Raw genomic sequence first — 18,192 nt, 5'->3', positions numbered from 1 at the left:
GGTAAAATCTTAAAATGGTACAGGAAAGTGTATATCATTGACAAAAATATTCCATGAAATACGAATGATAAATAAACTGTTAATTTGAAAATTAACAAAAAATAATTAATAAATATTATAATTTTTATAATTGATAAAAAAATTTGTATTTAATAATAAATTATCTATTTGATCCAAATTTTTATAACAATAAATAATAAATATTTAGGTCCAAAAAAAAAATAGAACAATTTGATGTTTAGATTTTTTATTTTTTAGAAAAACTTGGTCATTCATTATAAAATATATTTTTTTAAATCAAGTGTCATAAAATTATTTAATTTTAAAGGTAAAAAATTTTTATTTTTCTAATAATATTTAAAAAAATTATATTAAAATTTGATTTCTAAAGTCTGAATTTTTTAAAAATAAATAAATTAAATATTTTATTTATCAATATATGTAATTTTGAAGAGTATTTATCTAAGATAACATTTTAAAAATTATAACAGTATAACTATATATATTGATTTTATTTACATTGTAAACAAGATTTTATACGATTTAAAAATACAAATACTACATAAATTATATATATTAATAAATAAAATATTTAATTTATTTATTTATAAAAACCATAAAATTTTTATTTAGAATATATTTAATATCTAATTCTTTTAGTCACATTTTTAATCTTTTATAATTTATTTATCATTCACATTTTTTTAAATTATTTTTGTCAATTATGTAAATTAAGTACATTTTCGGATACTATTTTATAGTTTACCAAAAAACATAAAGTCTTTTTGCTTTTGGTTGCAGATTATTAGCTTCTAATTTTGACTCCTTTCATTTGGATATAACAACTTTTTGCCAATTCTTTTTTCATTTTGCAATTTCAAACAAGATGATAGATGAATGAAACTCTGTAAAAACAAGATCAGATGGTAAAAAGCAGGCAAGTATAAATAAATGTGATCTTTGTAGAAAAAGAGGCGACAATCGTATAGTACAATCTGAGAGGAGGATGGGTCCCATTCAGTAGCATACACATACAGGTAGGTCTACCTCTCTGCACCATAAATCAAAAGAAATATGGGCAGTGCTATCTTGATGAAAGGAAAAATTTTTCTTTCATGGTGAAGTAACGTGGAGTAGAGAATTGGTGGACGTGTGTAGAGTTGTTCCCCAAGAAACAGTAATTCTGAACAAAAGAAGAGACAGCAGGCTGAAACTGATTTATGAGATAAGTATTATTTTATGTTAATTATTGTGATTAAATGTTTGGGTTATTTCTATTTCAAGTCCAATAAAATTTTTTTGAACCTAGGTTATTCATTCAACAAAAATAAATTGGGGTGCTGCCTTATTCCTATTTGGGCTTAGTCCCAGTCTAATAATAATAATAATAATAATAATAATAATAATGAAGGTCATATTACACTTGACCAGCCACTGGAATCGTAGGACACTGGAATCGAAAAACCCTTCCCATGAATTCACCGGTAACTACCGCTGAAGAAGCGGATCAACTGCAACGAAGCAAAAAGAAACTCCGTAATGACAGAGGAGAATTTAAAGGGGAGACATCAAGGATAGCTAGAGAAGAGGAGTGGATGTGCGAGAAAACGTCTTTTGTGGGAACTAATGGCAAAAGAAGAACGTATGCCGATCTTGTTATGAATGGAAGTGCAGAACCAAGATCGGATGACGAAGAGTCTGACTCTGATAGGAGTTCATCAGATGATTCTGAAGAGGAAACGGAAGAGCAAATACCGATGGAAGAGCTTTTCAATATGAGCCAGATGCAAAGAGACGCTCTAAAGAAGGAGAGAAAGGAGGCCAACCGTCAACCATCAATTTCTGTTGAAAGACTCCCTAACGGCACCATCAGTATTACAGTTAATAAAACAGAGAAGAAAAGGTTAGAGAAGCCTTGGAAACACACGTTGATAGTGAAACTCCTGGGGAGGCAGATTACGTATGGAGTGCTGAAAAGAAGGTTAGACACCATGTGGGCCAAGTCAGGAGGCATGGACCTCATCGATGTTGGTAATGACTTCTATGTGGTGAGATTGTTTAATGAAGAAGATTACTGGCATGTGATGGAAGGAGGTCCCTGGCTACTTTTCGATCATTATCTAACGATAAGAAGTTGGACCCCAGACTTCAACCCCTTCGGAACTACCATCAATAAGGTGGCAGCTTGGATTAGGCTCCCAGACCTTCCCATTGAATACTACGACAAGCGTTTCCTGGGGACAGTAGGTGATCAGATTGGTAAGACGCTTAAAGTCGACATGAACACAGCGAATCAATCCCGGGGTAAGTTCGCGAGACTCTGTGTTGAACTAGACTTGAGCAAGCCCTTGGAAGCCTCCTACTTGGTGAATGGAAAAAGATTCTACATAGAATATGAGGGCCTGCATATGGTATGCTTCAGTTGTGGAAGGTTTGGCCATGTGAGTGATAGTTGCATGGCTAATACCAATCAAGAAGGTAAGGGAGGAAAGGCTAAAGAAGTGCAGCATCAAGAAGCAGAAAAGAATACTCCGACGGAAGAGATGCAGGCTGATCCTATGAACAAAGAAGGAGGGAAATGTAACGACAAGGGTAAAGAAGTCATTGTAACAAGCCAAAATTTTGGTGTATGGATGATAGTACAAAAGCAGAAAAGGACAAGAAGAACACCCACTAATAAGGACACCTCCAACATAAGTAGTGGGTCGAAGCATAAAAGCGAAAGAGACAAAATAGAGGCAGTGGAGGAAAAAGGAAGGTACGAGATTCTGGCAGAAAAGGACAAAGGGGACCAACCAATGCATGATCAAGGCAGTCTTCAGAAAAACAATGTGTCCCCTGTTAGGAAGCAGGCTGAGATTGTTTCGAAGGAATTTCTAACAGGTTCCCAAATGAGAAAGGCCAAGGCTACCACTTCAGTGCAGATCAATGATGAATATCCTTCTGACCATCCAAACCTAGCCCAATCATCCAAACGCAAACCCCAAAGCCCAACTTATTCACAACAACACCACCAAGCTACTCCAGCCTCATCACAGCCAACCCCTCAACTGTCCCTAAGACAGCCCATGACCCATCAAGCCCATATTATAGCCCCCATTTCTGACCCTACCCCCAGCCCAATCTTATCGCATGTGTCTCAATCTTTAGAGACATCTGACACTCATATGGTGTTGGAGACCCAAGTGGACCTTTGTATGGATCCAAAACCCCCAGACCCAAGGCAACCTTTCCTTTCGGGCTCGGATCTGGACGAAGTCATGGCCGAAGGGACTACGACAATAGTGGAATGGGGAAAAAGAGAAGCCCCGAAGGGGAACGATGTGCACATGGCCTAGTTGGGCCAATCATGGTTTAACTTGTCTCTGAATTTTGGATCCTTGAAGCTTTGGGCTTCTTTAAAAATAAGTCTTAATGATCATTTTTTCTTGGAATGCTAGAGGGGCTGCTGGCCCAAGCTTTGCAAAAACATTAAAGGAATATACTCAGCAATTTAAACCTGACTTGGTTGCGATTCAGGAGACCAAGTGTGGCGGAGAAGTAGCAAAGAGATCTATTCAGAATTGTGGCTTCAATTTTCATCTGACGGTGGATGCCCAAGGCTTCTCTGGAGGGATCTGGCTTTTGTGGAATAACCCAAATTTTCACATTCAAGAAATTAGCAGGCATAACCAAGCCTTGCACGTTCAGATTGAGAATGGTATGGAGCATTGGAATCTAACCGTGGTATACGCTAGTCCTCAGGAGACCAAGAGAAGAGAAATTAGGAGCTTCATTAGCGACATTGCAGACACAGTCCAAGGCCCCTGGTTACTTTGTGGAGACTTCAATGATATTGGAAGAATAGATGAGAAAAAGGGTGGGGCTCCTCCAGATAAAGCTCAAATTAGGAGGTTTACAGAGTGGATTGACCGTTGCAGTCTTATTGATTTGGGTTTTAATGGCACAAAATTTACTTGGAGAGGACCAGTTTGGCAAAATGGGGAGCGTATTTTCAAACGTCTGGACAGAGCTTTGTGCAATGTGGATTGGAGACTCAGATTCCAGGAAGCGGTGGTAGATACTTTGCCAAGGGTTAGGTCGGATCATCACCCTATCCTCATTAAATGCAAAGGTACGCACAATCACCCTAGGGAAAAACCATTCAGATTTGAGTTTATGTGGATGCAACACCATGACTTCCAACCCTTTATTAGACAAGCCTGGCTCGGCAACCACCATTTGACTAGTGCCATCAGCTCTTTTGTGGAAAAAATTAAATTGTGGAATCGGGATAATTTTGGGCATCTGTTTAAGCAAAAAAGAACCATCTTGAACAGGCTTCGAGGCATCCAAAACTCACCCAGATATGGGAAGAGTGAATTTTTGGATAGTTTGGAGGAAAGGCTCAATGGCGAGCTAGAAGCTATTCTTGATAGGGAGCAAACGTTTTGGCTCCAAAAATCGAGGGAGAACTGGATTGTGGAAGGGGACCGCAACACGCGATATTACCACACCAAAACCATCATTAGGAGGAGGAGGAACAAGATTTTAAAGCTGAGGGATGATAGTGGGGTCTGGATGGAAGACCACGAAGCTCTAAAAAGTCATGTTTGTCAGTATTTCCAAAACCTTTTCCAGGACAAATACCCTAGAAGAAATAGTGTGATCAACACCACAACCTTCTACCCCCCGATGGAAGATGGGGAGATACACAACCTGAGTCAATTCGTCAACAAAAAGGAAATTGAGGATGCAATTTTTGCTATGGGATCCCTCAAAGCTCCCGGAGATGATGGACTCCCGGCAGGATTCTTTAAAGAAAATTGGCAGGTAGTTGGAAGCAGTGTCATTAATTTTGTATTGGACTCATGGAGGAACCCAAGCGGCATCAAGGATGTGAATAACACTCTCCTGACTCTCATTCCTAAAGTGGACCACCCTGAGTTTGTGAATCAATTTCGCCCAATCTCTCTTTGTAATGTATCTTACAAGACCATAACAAAGATTTTGGCTAATAGGATCAAAACCACCTTGAATAACCGTATATCTCCTGCTCAGTCTAGCTTTATCCCGGGTAGAAAAATTCAAGATAACATTATTATCGCACATGAGATCATCCATTCGATGAGGAAGTCAGCAGCTAAGCATGGGCACATGGCGATCAAAATTGACCTAGAAAAGGCCTATGATAGACTTAGTTGGAACTTCATTGAGAGATGTCTTCAAGATTACTCAATACCTCCAGAGCTTATCAGTGTCATTATGAATTGCATTAGGTCGACCAGCTTTCAAGTTTTGTGGAATGGGGAAAAAACTAATGTCTTCTCTCCAACTTGCGGCATCCGCCAAGGTGACCCTCTTTCACCATATATCTTTGTCATATGTATCGATAGGCTGTCTCATCTGATTGAGGACATGGTAAATGAGGGGCAGTGGATTCCTTTCCGTGTTGGGAGAAACGGACCTCTTATATCCCACTTGATGTTTGCCGATGACATCATGTTGTTTGCTGAAGCTTCTCAGGGACAAATTCGTAACATCAAGAAATGTCTTGAAATTTTTTGTGAGGCCTCGGGTCAAGTGATCAATGCCCAGAAAACACAAATCTTCTTCTCAAAAAAGGTGAATAATGAGTGTAGAGAAATGATTGTTAAAGAGGCAGGCTATAAAGAAACAAAAGAGATTGGAAGGTATTTGGGATCTTATATTGTGGAGGGACGGGATAGCAAGAGAAATTATGGGCACATTCTAGACAAGGTGAAGAATAAACTCAAGGGATGGAAGCAGAAAAGCTTGTCCATAGCGGGAAGGGTAGTGCTAGCTCAATCTTCTATTGGCCCGATTGCCAATTTTGCGATGCAACACAGCAAATTGCCAAAAGGCATTTGCAGCAAAGTGGAGAAAGCTCAACGTAATTTTGTTTGGGGTTCGGACGAAAATCACCGCAGGGTGCATCTCATTAGTTGGGAAACCCTCTGTCTCCCGAAGGATGCTGGAGGCTTGGGGTTCAAAAGGCTGGAAGTGATGAATCAAGCCTTCTTGTTTAAAATTTGTTGGAATTTGAACGAAGATCCTGACACTTTGTGGGCGAGGGTGTTATGGTATAAGTATTGTAATGGGGACACTAATAGACCTCATAACCCTACAGTGGGATGCTCCAACCTTTGGAGAGCTTTGCAGCAAGTATGGCCAACCTTTGAGGAGAATATTGTTCACAGAATTGGCAACGGGGAAAATACCAAATTTTGGAAGGATAAATGGCTTAACATGGATGGGTGCCTTGCGGACCATATTAGGCCTAACGTGCAAATTGAAGATATGGATGCAAGTGCCCAGAATTATGTGAACTCAGAGGGAGAATGGAACTTGGAGGTGCTCAACTCTGTAATTGAGACAGAGTGCATTCCCTTAATTAAAGCCATCCCTGCCCCTAGACCCTCAGATCCTCCTGATAGCAGAGCATGGAAGAATTCCTCAGATGGAAGATTCTCAGTTAGAGAAGCTTATAAAGCTATTATCCAACCTCCTATTGGTACCAGCAATGTGTGGAAGAAGATTTGGAAATGGCACGGCCCTCAAAGAATAAAAATATTCATGTGGCAAGCCATACATGGTAGATTGATCACTAACTACAGAAGGAGTAAATGGTATGGGACTTCCCCCCTCTGCCATTATTGCACAAATCAAGTTGAAGACACTATGCATGTTTTGAGAGATTGCGAGGGGGCAAAGGTTATCTGGAAAAAGCTGGTTAGAAGCGAGTTAGCGTTGGAGTTCTTTTCCATTCCAACGTCTGATTGGTTCCATGAGTGTTTGAACAAGGATTGGGGTTGCTCGATTCAAGCGGAATGGATTAGTATCTATATGGTTGCTTGTTGGAGGATTTGGAATTGGAGAAATATGGAAATATTCCAAAGATCCTTCAAGAGACCAGTGGTAGCGTACAATCTTATTCAGGATTATGTTAACACCATTCAAAAAGCCTTTGAGAAGTATCTCGTTGGGACCAATACTCACAGGAGAATGACTATCAGTATCAAGTGGCAACCCCCACAAAGTAATTGGATTAAAATTAACACAGATGGGGCAGTAAAAGATAATCCAAGGAGGGCGGGATGCGGTGGTATTCTAAGAAATAGTGAAGGAAGATGGATCATGGGTTTTTCCAGAAATCTGGGTGTCTGTTCCGCACACCTTGCTGAGCTTTGGGGGTATACACCGGCCTGGAAATAGCCTGGACGATGGGGTTCAGAAGAATTTGGCTTGATTGTGACTCAAGTGCAGTAGTAAACAGTGTCAAAAACCCTTCCTTGAAGAGGAATTCTGGGTCGGTCCTCTACTACAGGATCAGCGAGCTCCTTGACAGGGGTTGGCAAGTTAGGATTGAGCACGTTTATCGCGAAGCAAACGGTTGTGCAGATTTTCTCGCCAATCTTGGAGCGGCACAAGAACAAAGCCTCATGGTATGGAATTCCCCTCCTCCAGGGAGCGATCTTTGGGTACTTAGTGATATTACTGGCACCTCTTGGCCCAGAATGATTAATTTAGTGTAGTTCCTTTTGTTGTTTGGGCTTCTGGCCCCTTACCTTAACCAAAAAAAAAAAAAAATAATAATAATAATAATAATAATAATAACAACAACTAAAGATGTGGTGAGTATTAGAACTTTATTTGAAGCAAAACTCACATTTCGGAGTGTCTCACCTTCTTTTCACGAAGGGGGCCAAAAAAAATGAGATGAAATTTATTATCACCTCTTTCCTAAAAGAGTTTGTCATCATGCCTATTTTTAGTTTTTTACCCCATTATTTTACACATATTTTTAACATATAGATATTTAAACGTCAATACAAAAATTTGATTCCAAATATATATTTTTTAAATTTGTAATATAAATAATAACTTTTATGTTTTATTATTTTCATTTTTTATATTCATACAACTAAATATTAAGTTGTTAACATGTCTATTCATATAAATATGTAAATTATTATTATAAATCCTAAATATAAATTTTTTTTAATAAATACTTTACAAAATTTTAATGTATCAATTAAAATAAATATTTAATTATAATAAAATTTTTATTTTAATTCATACTTATTTATTATGTATGTATTCGATTTATTGTGTATATCTTGTGCATAATAAATTGTTTCAATCTGATTTAATTTATATATAAATACCTAAAAATCAAGTTTGTCTGATTCAATTTATATAAACCTGTTTAGGATATGTATGTAACCAATTTTTATTTAGAACATCGGTGTAATTTTGACTTCCAATCAATTTATTAACATAAATTATCCTTAATTTTAAATCCAATATATATTTCTTTTAGTTTTGTTTTCTCATAAATTCACTATTCTTTTAAACTTTTAATGATTCATTAACTAATAATTATTTTGTATATACTGTACTCTTCAAATTTTTTATAAAAAATTAAAAGATCAAAATCATCAAATTACAAAATACTAAAAAAAGTTTTTTTTTTCTAATTTCTAAATATAATTTAACTTTAATTACGATAGCATATTTTATTGTTAGACTTTTTTTGAGGTATCCAAAAATTATGCGACATGACATTTTTTGGGTCCAACAAATGTTGGGTGTTGACATAAAAAAAAAGGTAAAGCCCGAAAAAATAAATAATGATAATAATAATAGTAACCATACTTATAAAATTACAAATTAATTTCAATTATAAATTACATAATTATATATTATGTTTTATATTTAATTACAAAACGATAAATATAATTGACTCGTTACAAATTAAAATTCCAAAATCTTAAAGTCTAAACTCTGAAGTTTATACTTGCTATCCTACACAACACACATAATTCAATCATTAAAAACCTTACATAATAAATACTAAAACCATAAATCCTAAACTATACAGAGTCAAAATACAGAATTAAAATTTTAAGAGACGAATTGAACATTGTCTCATACTTATAAATAATTTAGACATTATACTTTTTAAATAAATGACACTTATAATTCCTTCTAGTAATTATATAATATTTTTTCTTGTCACTATAACTATACAATATTTATTAACTCTTTAAAATGTTACAAAATTTTAACAAAAGACCACAATGTTTTATATTTCAACAATATTTTTATTTTTGATTTTTCTAAATTTAAATCATTGTCAAAATAAAGGAAAAATTTAAAATTAAACAAAATTTTTCTTATACAAATTCTTATTTTTTTTCGGTATATAATTATTTTTTTATAAATTTTTTTTTCTTTATACAAATTCTTGTCTTCTATTTTTCTTATTTTTTTTGGGAAACACTCTTGTTATTTAGGGGTCTAATTATTGAAGTAAAATAGGTTAAATTGTCTCAATACTAATAATATTTTTTTGACATAATTATATATAGAAATATGTTTTAAAAATCATATTTAAGCAGTAAAATGAAATTGTTATTCCTTGTAAATGGCTTATCAATTTAGTTCAAAATTCAAATTAAATATTTAAATCCGTATGAGTACCTCGAAAGATTTCTTATGATGCAGGGGAGATTTCGTTAAAGACTCAAACGGTGATAACACAAAGTAGGGTAATGTTTTGTGTGTATATATTTGTTTTGGGTTGACATTCAAATTACTCTTTCTATTATTATTATTTTTGAATTATCAAATTTTCGGAGGCCCAAAATGCTGTACCTTTTATATTGTACACCAACTGCCCTCTTACAAAAACGGTCATGGATCGACACCAAAAAAGTCCACTAACATAATTATAATGATTTAAGTGTGGATTAATCTAACTTCATTACCCAAGAGTTACTGCACCTTTTGCTTTTGCATAGAATCTGCCACTGAGTGTCAGCCTAACCCTCACACGCGTCATCCTCACATTTCGCCACCACTTTTCTACACCTAATGAAGGAATCTACCTTAAGCACCGTAGCAATGGCCAATATAAATTAGAATACCACATTAGACAAAGTTGCAATTTCAAGCCCTTGCTTATAATTTTGCAAGATAAACATAAGTATTCCTATAATTGCTTTTTGAGCTTTGAAACTTTCTCTATTTTGGGATGGGATGCCCGTTATAGAGATGCCTCAGGCCACTTGTATAAGTAAAAATTAAAGTGCAACATTTCAAGTGTTACGTGGCTAATTTTTTTTGGTAGAAGGTAGATGAGTATTTCTTTTATCATTGTAATTTTGAGAGTTTTTCAAAATTGTAAAAAGTTTTTGTACCTCAAATTTTTTTTGAAGTGGAAATCAAATGGTCCGATTTTTATTCTTTTAAAAAATCGAAGATTCGATTTCTATATTTTAAATTAAACGATGTCACATTTAATACTAATATCCCAATAATCTATAATCCAAAAAAATATCATTATCAACCCAATATACAAAACAAAAAGTGATGCTATGTCATGCTAATATACAAAGCATAGTTACATACAAAGCAACATTTGTAGATTAAGTAACAATATTAGGTCAGGTTAGCAATTATTGCTGTATTCAAGTGCTTTCATGCAAATATAACATTCATTACATGAGAGAATCATAACTAAAGAAGGCCAATTTTGTAGATTAAGTAACAATATTAGGTCAGGTTAGCAATTATTGCTGTATTCAAGTGCTTTCATGCAAATATAACATTCATTACATGAGAGAATCATACCTAAAGAAGGCCAATGTGTTTTTACATCATCACACAAATTATAAGAAAATCTAATAATTAATATAGCTATTCACAACCATACATAAGAAATTCTTATAACAGAACTATAACTGATTTACCTAATAAACAGAATAAAATCATCTAATTAACAAACTATAGTTATAACAGAATTATAATAGACATAATGTGACTTAATACTAATGCTAACAACATCCTAAATATAATGCATTACTGTAATAGAGTAATAGACTCTGCACAAATTGAAATTTTCATTCTTGTAAACATTATATATAATGATCTTTTTTGGTTTCTTGGACCTGCTCTATAATGATTATATTATATTATATGTGACAGATTTTGTTATGGTGAGACCAACACATGTAAAAACCTGAACACGCCCAACATAGTATACAGAATCAGACATAAATGAACATTTTTTGCACTATGAAATCAACAATGAGAGTAACATTAATGATATAAACAATGTCATTGATGCTAACATAATATTTACAATTGTTTCAAGTCAGTTTCAAATTAACAACAATCAAATACTACTCAAAATTAAACAATATCAGAAAACTTCTTCCAAATCCTCATTAAAGAAGTTGTTATCCTTAAAATCTTCTTCCCTAAGAACCAAACATGTGAGTATCCTTCAAACAATGGATTTTTCCTCTGTGCAATAATGTGTCAATGAATGGCCACACAAGTTTATTTTCCAGTGAGGTCCTTCAACAACTAATATTTTTCTTTGTGAAATAATCCTCACTAACTGACTGCAGAAGCATGAAAAGTACAAGTAAGACAGCTTGCAAATAGAGCTAAATAAAAAAAGTACAAAAAACCCTTAAAATAAAGCTTAATCTTCATTTGACTAAGAACACAGCAGTATGTTAATTCAGAGAAGCTGTAGTTATAAAACTCAACAATTTTGGGTTCAATATGCCTCACATATACACACATCATACACGGAAAGATCAATTACAAAATGAAAATCATATTGGGGAAAATAATTAAAGTAAATTACAAAATTAAAGTAAAAAATTGTGTTGCAGGTACACAGCTTCGAGATAAACAAAGCAACTTATATCATAATTTATCTACCAACCTTTATTAGTCCTTCTTGAAATAAAATCTCAATCACTTCCTTTAGAATTGTATGTGAACGAGAATGATGCACACCTATTCCAAGTTTCAGCAAGGGTAGCATGTTTAAAACCTAATCAAATCCATAAGAATGATCAAAATTTAAGACAAAAGCAAAACCAAATTAAGAGAGCAGAGGTGAGCAGACGCGAGCAGTGAGTCATACTCAAGGGAGGAGACCCCATGACGACTCGAGACAGGGCAGCGATGGCACGACGGCGTAAGGCAGGGCAGCAAAGGCGCGAATACAAAAGGGGTCAACAGTTAACGGTTATCCACGTAAATCCGCAGGATGCCATGATGTGAATACAATTCTTAAGATTATAATTTAATAACCATAAAAGTACAAAACAAACCAATAAATAAGTACTAGCATCAATCCAATAATTAAAAGGATTAACAAAGTATTATGCTCCAACAAAAGAGAAACACAGTAAAACCTGGAGCTTAGTTACAACTAAATAACTAAATTACAAAAGACTAACACGAATCAACATCTGTCAAATTTAAATGACTCACACTTGCAATATCCATAATAAAAAATCAATAAAAGCTAATTCCAAAGTCAGAGTTCTTTGTGATCCTTCTCAAGTCTATTCTCGTTGCCTAAAATAAATAAATAAAATAATTAATTAATATAATATTTAACAATAATAAAAAAACTTAAACTCTTTATCAATACTTACTTCTTCACAATGAAAACATAATGTTTGTATAGCACCAGGTGCATCACATCCAAAAAATTTGGACACAATTGAGTGAGTGCTTCATCAATTTGATTCTCAATATCTATCAGAAATCCCTGTTAAAACAAAAATAGATATTTAGAATTTTTATTAAGAATAATCAAAAATAAACAAATAAAAACCTTACCAAATTTGTTCTCCTAACATGTGCTGATATATTTTGGCAAAACCGGATGAATTGTCTATATCCATCTTCATATTTTACTGAAGTATCTCCAGTTTTTTCTGAATCATATGTTAGGACTGCTATAAGATATTGATTCCTCTTTGCCTTGTCAACCCACTCAAAAGATTGTCCTTCTAGTCCAATTTTTTTCATGAAATCAACTTCTATTTTTGATTGAATATCATCACCTAACCCTTGGAATATATTTCCAATTTTGTTGTAATAATAGATTCTGTCCGAAGGGCTCAATAAGGAAGGAAAACTCCATAAAGTGTCACTACAAAAATAACATCATTAAACATAAATAAAAAAATTAAAAATAAAAATTTAAACTTTGATGACACCCAACTAAACAAAGATAAGGACAAAGAGAAAAACTAAACAAAGACAATAGATACAATAACCTAAATATTTTAACATAGACACAAGTCCTTAATAAAACATAATAAATTCATAAATAAGCTTAATAAAAATAAATTATCATAAAAAAAATTATATATTCATAGAATGCATAAAATTTTCAAAAAGAAAATAAACACACATAAAAGATAGGAAAACTAAATAAACTGCCTCACATTTTAAAAGTGTAAACTAAATCTCTAAAACAGTACTAGTTTACTTTAATCTTTGAAGATAATCATTTAAAATATTATTCAAATACTAACCTTGTTCCAAAATCATTGATGAATTGCAAAAGTAACTCCACTTGTGCATATTGATTTTGACTCAGACATTTTTTAATTGTTTTGGCCAGATTCCCAAAATCCTTTCTGATTGCACATTGTGCATGACTTCGGATCTGCGGAATTGGCTGTAGGTCCAAGCTGACAAGACATCCTTCCACCTTATGACTCCTTTTCCGTAGCACAAAATTATCTTTATAAAACTCATTAACACAGTAACCATTCTTGTGAATGCAATCTAATGCTAAACAGAATTCTATGATGATTTGTTTGATAGTCCTAACATTGAGATCAATGGCACTATCCAACCTTTCATAGTTTTCATAATAAAAACATTGATTTCCATTGTTATCATTGCAAAAATATTCTCCCTTGATTATGTTATTATGATTCCATTCAATTGAACTTTTATAAAATAATGTTTCTTGATCATAAATAGAAACATTCTGGAAATCAATTTTTTTCAGTTTTAAAGTTTCTTCTTGTTGAAATCCTCTGTCTAAAAGTACTTCATATAATTCATAACCCCTCTCAAAATTCTGTTCAATAAGATTGGCCCCTGACAATGATAATGGAATACTACCTGATGCATGCAAAAAAGAATATAGGTATTAGAAAATGTTAATTTGATAATCACAGGTCAAATAATTAACGACAAATAATTATAAAAAAAATTAGTATTATTATTTCTTAAAAAAATTAGCTACGAGAACAATTCTAATATTTTTCCCTTCATAATTATTAGTTATTGCTTGATTTATAGGCCACCAGGTAAAACCTTTGAAGATTGTAACTTTTTGGTCCATGCATGAGATTGATTATTGGTCCACTCTTCCGGAGACCAACGAAAATAAACATTTTAACTGAAAATATTAAATTTAAAATATTACTCACCAGTTGCCATCTTGATAGATATTGAACAAAAACAACTGCAAAACATTCCAACAATATACAAAGTAAAAAGAATAATTAGAGAACAAGAAAAGTTTAAGCACAACAACATTATAAAGAACAAGAAAAGAAATGAACAAAGAAAGATACATACAGAAAAAGTTCAGAGAAGAGGAAGAAAAAAAAAAGAAGGCAAAGGAAGAAATGGTGTGATAGTTTGAGTTAGAGGAATATAGTTGAACACCTCTATTATATAACCGTGCTACTGAGACTGGGTAAAAGAGAGCAAGCTCACGAAAGCAACAATAAAAGACACAGTCCAAATTCTACAAGGACAGTTTGTTGGTGAGACTTTATGAGAGAAACTTTAAATGCAAATGGCCAGCCCTTTTACCTAATGGTGTAATGCATGACCCTTGTTAGTTTTCATAGAAATGGAAACAAATTTGCTGAAAATCTAAAAGGACGAAGATATAGATTGATTCATTGATTATATAAAGATACGGGAAGGGAAAAACAAATTAGTAGGAGCACCTTTATTAGTAGAATCCAAATTAGTTTGGACGTGGAAAAGAGAAAAACAATTTCAAAAGTGAGCAAGGCTTTCTTTAAAATGGCCAGGGTGTTTTGGAATACTTGGTAAAATTGAAGAAGACAATAGGTTTTATTTGGCTGAATTTTTTTTAAAATTCGAGTTATTTTTTAAAAAAAATAATTTACAAAAATAAAAGTATTTTATGTTTGGATCAACCGAACCGGTCAATGAACCGGTAGAATAACTGATTCACTGATTCATTGGTTCGATCGAAGTTCAACCGAAATTTGACCGGTTTAATTAAATATTAATTAAAAATTTAATATATAGTTTCAAATATTTAAATTTGATCATTTCTAACCTAATAAAATTCAAAATTTCACCTAATGTTCAACACCAAAAAAATATTAACAAAATTCAACTACCCACAGGAACTAATTATCACTAATTAGTAATCATTAGAAAACCAGCAACATCATCCTCATATCAGAAAATCAGAATTTCAGAATAAGCAAACATCAACAAAATCAATATTATTAACTCAGCAACTCAGACCAGTAACTCACAACTAAATCCAACTCCAATTCAGAATTAAACAAAGCCACTAATCATCACTAATCAGTAATCATCGGAAAATCAACAAGAAGCCAACAACATATCAGTAACAACATCATCATTTTAGAAAATCATTCTAGAATCATAAATCAACAATCAACAGGATTATTCCAGTTTCATAAAATAAGAGACTATGTACTCATTCACAATTTTAGAAATAATGAAAATTTTGCTGCCATGCTTTCGAGTGAAGTGAATTGCATATATGAAGATTGGGACCTGCATCAACACTCAGAGTCAGAGTGCTTACTGTTTCCCGGCGGCGAGGAGGAAGGGGAGTGACGGCGACGACAAAGGAGACGGCCACGCCGGCAAACACAGAGAGAGAGAGAGCGCTTGAACAGAGGAGACGGCGACGGCCAGAGTTTCCACGCGACGGCGAGGGAGCTTCCTACAACGGCGACACGGCTTCCTAGGACGGTGACGGAGCTTCCTACGACGGCGACACAGCTGCTGCGACGGCGACGGAGCTTCAACGGCGCGACACCGGAGAACAGAGAGAAAGCACGCTCGAGCAGAGGAGAGGAGATTCAGTGTCTGTGGGTTCCGCGGGGCTGTGGGGCTGCGGTGGTTGCGGTGGGTGCGGCGGCTAGTCCGCTAGGGTTTCTTTCTGTTCTTTCAACTTTGATTTTTTGAGAGAGAGAGATGATTGGGAGTGTTGGACTTTTGTTGGGTGTCTGGGCTTCGGGTAGATTATTTAGGTTTTTTTTTTAAAGGCCAAAAACGACGCTGTTTTGAAGGGGTTTTTAAACCGAAAAACTTTTAAAAAAAACGGCCGGTATTGCCGGTTCACCGGTTCGACCGATTTTTGACCGATTTTTTTGCTAGACACATTTTAAAGTTAATCGGCAGTTAACCCGGTCAACTTTGGATATTTTATGTAAAATTTTTTTATTATTTATCAGTTATGTTTAGTTATAATAATATAAAATTATTTTTTTATTTATTACATAAAAATATCATTTTTTAAAAAAAATTTAAAAAAATATAAATTGTAATTTTTTAAAAAAATATTTTTTTATTTTTTAGTATTTTTATTTTTATTACTAAAAATTTGATAAATTCACTGAAAAATAAAAAATATCTTTTATTAAATTTTTTTTATCAAGACAATGACACTAAAATAAACATAATGTGGCTTTTGTATTTAAATCTTTTAAAGTGAAAAAATTAATAGAGTGAGGGGTTAATCACTATTAATTATATAATTTTTAAACCAATTTGGGTTGGTCAAGTGGTCAGCTCATTCGTTCGCTTAAGCAAGTGTCGGGGAGTTCGAATCCCGCCTTATGCATGCAGCAACCCATTGGCCAGTCGGGTTGGAGGAATACCGCGGACAACCAAAAAAATTATATAATTTTTATAAAATATATATATATATATATATATATATATCACTATCTTATTAAATTATAAAAAAATTAAATATGTTATTAAATTATAAAAAAATTTAAATATGAAGTGATCAGAAACAAAATTGTATATATATTAAAACCAACTCTTTTGTTTCTATAATAAAAATTTAATTTTTATATTGAAATGGATTTTTTTTTAATTTTAAAATTATTTTTTATAAAGATTCTATTTAATTTAAGTTTTATTATTTAAATTATATTAATTTGTTGCTAAGTGTTTTTAGTTGTATGAATAAAATAAAACATGAGAAAATATTTCAGTAGTACTAACAGCAACTTTTTTTTTTTAGCTGTCAACTCTGGCGAAAGCTAGTGCACTCCAGACAAAGTAGGGAGTGCAGCACTCTTTAAAAGTTAACCTATTATCAAAAGTGATCAAGTAAATTAAATTTATTTATTATTGTTATTTTTTTTGTCATGGGTTGAACAAACAAACCGACACTAACAAAAAAAACTAATTCGCTCGTTTAACATAGGACTATCTTTACACCAGAAAAGTACTCAGAAAAAATTGATCGAATTCTTCCACTATTGTTCTGTCTAGGCACAGATTTTGACGCTCTTGAACCCACCCCATTTCACCTCTACCATAAATTGGCCTTCAAAGCCCGAAAAATTGCTACCATAGAAAAGAAAGACGTTGTCTATCGCCGCTGCTGGTTGGCTAACTCCGAACGTAAAATTGATTCTGTAGAAGAACCTGGTCTCCATGAAGGCGCCATGATTCTCAGATGACGACGCAGTCAAAGCAAATACATGACAGTTACAACAAGTCCATTATTTTTTATTTCAAATTATCCTCAACGTGTACGTAATAGAATGAAAAATTAAAATACAATTATATTTAAACAATTATTTGTATTTTTTTATTAATTTATTCAAAAAATAATTAAATTTTGAAGCTAATTGGTATAAAATATTACAAATATAAAACTAAAAAAAATTTTATTTGTATAAGAATGAGTCTAATAAATAATTATTCTATTTAATATATAATTAAGAGTATTTGTTTCTTTGTCAACGAGTTATAGTTCAAATGACATAGTCTCTATATTCACCTAAGAGTTGGTAAAAAAAAAAAAGAATACTTCTTTTTTTATTAACTTTTTTAAACATTAATTATTTATTTTACATACAATATAAAAATAAATGAATATAATATTTATTGAGTAGACGCAGTTACGTAAAATTTTTTTATTGTCATAGTATTTGAACCAAAGAAAAGAAAGTATTATTTTAAGAAAAATTAATAATATATTTTTAATAATATTCTTAATACAAAATAATAAATTTTAAATATTTTTTAAATAATATATATTAACTAAAATGATATAATTATTCCAAATAATATATTATA

The 18,192-nt window shown here is 33.0% G+C and overlaps 1 protein-coding gene across 2 annotated transcripts; it reads right to left on the bottom strand.

Annotated features, from left to right (window-relative positions):
- Window positions 1-12,147: 12,147 nt before the first annotated feature.
- Window positions 12,148-16,139, bottom strand: LOC112728440 (uncharacterized). 2 transcript variants are annotated; one of them, XM_025778580.3, is made up of 6 exons: window positions 15,671-16,139; window positions 14,274-14,308; window positions 13,362-13,962; window positions 12,658-12,973; window positions 12,471-12,586; window positions 12,148-12,390 (listed from the first exon to the last, which is right to left on the bottom strand). In XM_025778580.3, exons 2-6 carry the CDS (start codon window positions 14,281-14,283, stop codon window positions 12,378-12,380), a joined length of 1,056 nt encoding a protein of 351 aa, XP_025634365.1. In that variant the 5' UTR covers window positions 14,284-14,308; window positions 15,671-16,139; the 3' UTR covers window positions 12,148-12,377. The 2 variants fall into 2 exon arrangements, with proteins under 2 accessions (XP_025634365.1, XP_029146717.1); XM_029290884.2 differs by lacking the exon at window positions 15,671-16,139 and adding an exon at window positions 14,425-14,488.
- Between the last annotated feature and the right edge of the window lie 2,053 nt (window positions 16,140-18,192).

Source organism: Arachis hypogaea, chromosome 12, assembly GCF_003086295.3.
Source record: "Arachis hypogaea cultivar Tifrunner chromosome 12, arahy.Tifrunner.gnm2.J5K5, whole genome shotgun sequence".
In the NCBI taxonomy this organism is placed as follows: Eukaryota; Viridiplantae; Streptophyta; class Magnoliopsida; order Fabales; family Fabaceae; genus Arachis; species Arachis hypogaea.
This window is presented reverse-complemented; position numbering and strand designations above follow the sequence as displayed.